This window comes from Microtus ochrogaster, unplaced genomic scaffold, assembly GCF_000317375.1.
Source record: "Microtus ochrogaster isolate Prairie Vole_2 unplaced genomic scaffold, MicOch1.0 UNK1, whole genome shotgun sequence".
Lineage (NCBI taxonomy): Eukaryota > Metazoa > Chordata > Mammalia > Rodentia > Cricetidae > Microtus > Microtus ochrogaster.
The window spans coordinates 37,184,915-37,188,930 of record NW_004949099.1 but is presented as its reverse complement, the minus strand read 5'-3'; the positions used below and the strand labels follow the sequence as shown (position 1 = coordinate 37,188,930).

The following is a 4,016-nucleotide window of genomic DNA, read 5'->3' as shown; positions in this document are numbered from 1 at the left end:
AGGAAGGTGGAGTCAGGGAGAAGAAGGAAGGTGGAGTCAGGGAGAAGAAGGAAGGTGGAGTCAGGGAGAAGAAGGAAGGTGGAGTCAGGGAGAAGCCATGTAGCCCCGCTAGAGCCAGATGGAACTTTACCTGGTAAGCCACAGCCACGTGCTGATACACAGATTACTAGAAATGGGTTAAATTTATATGTCAGATTTAACCAATAAGAAGCTAGAGATAACGGGCCAAACAATGATTTAATTAATATGGTTTCTATGTGATTATTTCAGGGCTGAGCAGCCAGGAACCAACAAGAAGCCTCCTTACAACAAGTTGGCACACCTACGTGGCCAACTAAATCCATTTAAAAACCCGAGAGAGCTTAAAGTGAAATTTTAGACACAAAAATACAGAGTTTAACACAGTTTCTTGCTGTTTGCTGGTAGCATGCTGCAGTTCCTTTAAGAGAGGTTTTCCTGACTCAGTGGTAGCAGAAAAAAAAGCTGTGTAACTTTGAAATGCCAGCTTTCTGGATGTGCTGCCAGTGCAACCTCTGGCTCTTTCAGGAGGCCAAGCATTTAAATGGGGTTTGTGAGCAACATGCTATAACTTGCTTAATGGCAACATAGACTGGCAGTGTGCCTAAAAATGGGGTAATGTGCAAGACTCTCAGAGGCAATGAACAGCTCCACCATGCTGGACTGGGTGGGACAAGCAGGCAGTGCCATATATACCCTAGCAATGCCTCAGCTTAGATTCTTAAGAAGTGCTTCTGGTCAGAAAATAATTGCAAATATGCAATAAAGACAAATCCAGATGGAAAAGACCTCTAAATGGGTCAAGGGTTTATTAGATCATTACAAGGCAATCTAAAGAATTAATCTAAAAGGAACCAGTAATTCTTACAGTGATTCTACAGCCAGGAAGTTCAGACATTTGGCATTGGGAAGGACAAAGTGTGGTACCTCTCGTCCCAAAGACATTCAGTGGCTCCCATTTGCCCTGTTCTCTGAGAAATTCCACTCTGAGGAATAGTGCATGGTGCCAACTCCAAAGATACTCACTTCACTATAGTATTTACCCAGAGTTATCAGCTGATCATTTAGGGGAAAGTGCTGAGCACCATGAACTTCAAAGACGAACTTGCCAATGCTCACTTGAGCTTTGGTTCTGTTCTGGAGAGACTGGTAATTCAAGATGTCAAGCGTGGTTGTCGAACCTTTCTCCTCATCAGTGTTTCTTCCAAGGTGGCCCCTTTTTAAGAATGGGTGGAGCTAAAAGAGAAAAATAACTTGAGCTATAAGTCATAGAAATGCAAATAAACCTGGTTACCCTCTCTTTCTCTAATAATATGTTCCAGTGGCTTTCAATATCACTCCATATATCAAATGTTTACCGTACATGCCAGAAGTGGGTCTGTATGCTTTGTCTATATTAACACAGTTATGTGCTATTGACTAACACTATGGCCGCTTTACAAATTTGAAAACTAAACTTTTCTAAACCACACAGCTAGTCAGTGATGAAATGAGATACTGAGGACCCAGTTATAATTTTTAAGAAAAAACAGGAGCAATTTGAATGAGATGTCTTAAACTCTTTACAAAATAGCATTTTAAGAAAAATACTTTTTTTCTTTCACAAATATAAAATACTTAAGGAGTTGCAATAAAATAAAACTTTTAGCTTTTTAAAAATAGAAGTTGCAATTAAGAAGGGAGATGAAAGCAGAACACATGTGATATAAAAATAGAGAGAATAATGGGGTGTATGAGATAACTAGAGAGCTATAAGGAGAGATGGGAGTAAGAGAGAATAGAAAGTGGGTGCCGTGGCATTTAATTTGCATGTTAATAAATGAAGCTTGCCTGAAGATCAGAGAGTAAAACAGGCCCAGCTTTACAGAAGTGGTATCATACACCTTTAATCCAGTAGCCACAATAGTTTGTCATAAAAACCAGGTGGTTTATGCCTTTAATCCCAGAACCAGAGCAGAATATAAGACAGGAGGAGACAGCTCTCAATCATGGTCTCATTCTGCGATTCCTGGAGGCAGGATCGCCACTTCAGACTAGAGGTAAGAGCCAGTAGCTGGCTGTTTTGCTTTTCTGAACTTCAGGTCGAACCCCTGTTTCTCTCTCTGAGTTTTTATTAACCATGCTTCAAGTGGGGACAAGTTCACCAAAACTGAAGTATATAAAGAAGTCTCATGGAAAGCTATGACTTTGTAAGCTAATTTAAAAAAAAACACAATTCAAAAATATTCTGAACAGAAGTATTACAGTTTATTTTAAAACTTCCAGTGGCAGGTGTGGGAAACTTCCTTTTTAGTTAGGAGTCCCCAGGGGGCCCTCAAGATACACAGGTTACGAACAATGTCCTTGGTTACCTATCAGAACTGTATAGTAAGACCCCATTGCTGAAGACACCATACACTTTGGCTGCAAGAAACAAGTTAGGCTGGAACTAGCTGAGAAATATGCCATTAGAAACTTTTGTTATTGAGTGAACACTTCAGAGTGTGACTACACAAGTAAGTGTGGCCACACCATGACTAGGGAACACAAATTGGTGAGACTACCACTGGTCTCCTCCTGACTGATGCATTCTTTCGTGGTACCAATTATGTTTGTACATGGAATAAATTCTCCACCTGCCCCCAAATAACAAGCTAAGATCCGCATCCAGAATACACAAAGAACCAGCGAGCCAACCAGCCAGCCAGCCAGCCAGCCAGCCAGCCAGCCAGCCAACCAACCAACCAACAAAACTAAGCACCAAGAAGGAATACAGCTCAATGAATGTGCAAATAAAATAGTCAGTTCCCAAAGGATGAAAAACAAATAACCAATAAGCATATGAACAAGTTCAACATCTTTAACCACTAGGAAAATGCAAATTTTAATTTAAAATTCCTTTTCTCAGCCCAAGGGTTGATCATGAATAATCCCTCCCGTTAGAGCTCAGAGAAGACTGTGGAAGAGGGGGCAGAAGGAAGTTAGCAGCCAGAGGGAATGGAGGACACCAAGAAAACAAGGTCCTAAGAACTCACAGCGACTAAAGCAGCATGCATAGAGTCTTCATGGATGTGCACCACGTCCTCTGTGCTTCTATCATGGCTTCCAGTTTAATGTTCTTATGGGACTTTTGAGCATGCAAATGAGTCAGTCTTTGACTCTTGTGCCCTCTCTTGGGCTTTTGTCCTTCTGTTGCCTGACTTCAATGTGACAGTTTTTGTTTTTTCTTATTAATTTTATTTTGTTGTATTTAAGAAAAAAATAAATTAGTGAATGAATGAATGGATAAATGAATGAAAACCTAGCCCAAATTAGTTGTCCTCAGTGGAATGACACTCAGTACATCAACTACTCCAGGGCAGATCGCATGTTCATTTGTTGACTGACAAATAATGGAGTCCCCACGGGTTTTGTGTGTGCTTTTATTTGGTTACAGCTTGACATTTTGTTTTGTCCTCTTTTTTTGGGGGGGGGGTGTGTGGTATTTATTTATTTATTGGTTTATTTGTTGTATTGGGTTTTGGTGATATTTTTGGAGGAAGAACTTTGGAGGAAGAAGTCAAGTGGGGAGGGAGAGGTGAGAATCTAGAGGGACTTGGGTGAGGGAAATAAGATCAAAATATAATTTAATATTTTAAATAATAAAGTGAAGTCATCTATAACAAGAGCCACAGGCAGTGGATGACCACGAGAAAACAGTGTCTTCTGCCACCTTAGGGTAGCTAGGCATGTGAGTGCATAGCAGTTTAGATAGCGCACACACATGATCTGCGCATGTGAGTTCACAGCAGTTTAGATAGCACACACACATGATCTGTACATGTGAGTTCATAGCAGTTTAGATAGCACACACGCATGATCTGTACATGTGAGTTCATAGCAGTTTAGATAGCGCACACACATGATCTATACATGTGAGTTCAAAGCAGTTTAGATAGCACACACACATGATCTGCACATGTGAGTTCATAGCAGTTTAGATAGCACACACACGATCTGCGCATGTGAGTTCATAGCAG

General features: G+C 40.6%; 1 protein-coding gene across 1 annotated transcript in view; it reads right to left on the bottom strand.

The window, feature by feature from the left end:
* LOC101982903 (vomeronasal type-2 receptor 26-like) overlaps positions 1-4,016 on the bottom strand; it is a 10,518-nt gene that overhangs the window by 5,554 nt on the left and 948 nt on the right. Inside the window, 1 exon segment of the mRNA XM_013352901.1 lies at positions 1,045-1,254. Coding sequence (XP_013208355.1) covers positions 1,045-1,254 — 210 coding nt within the window.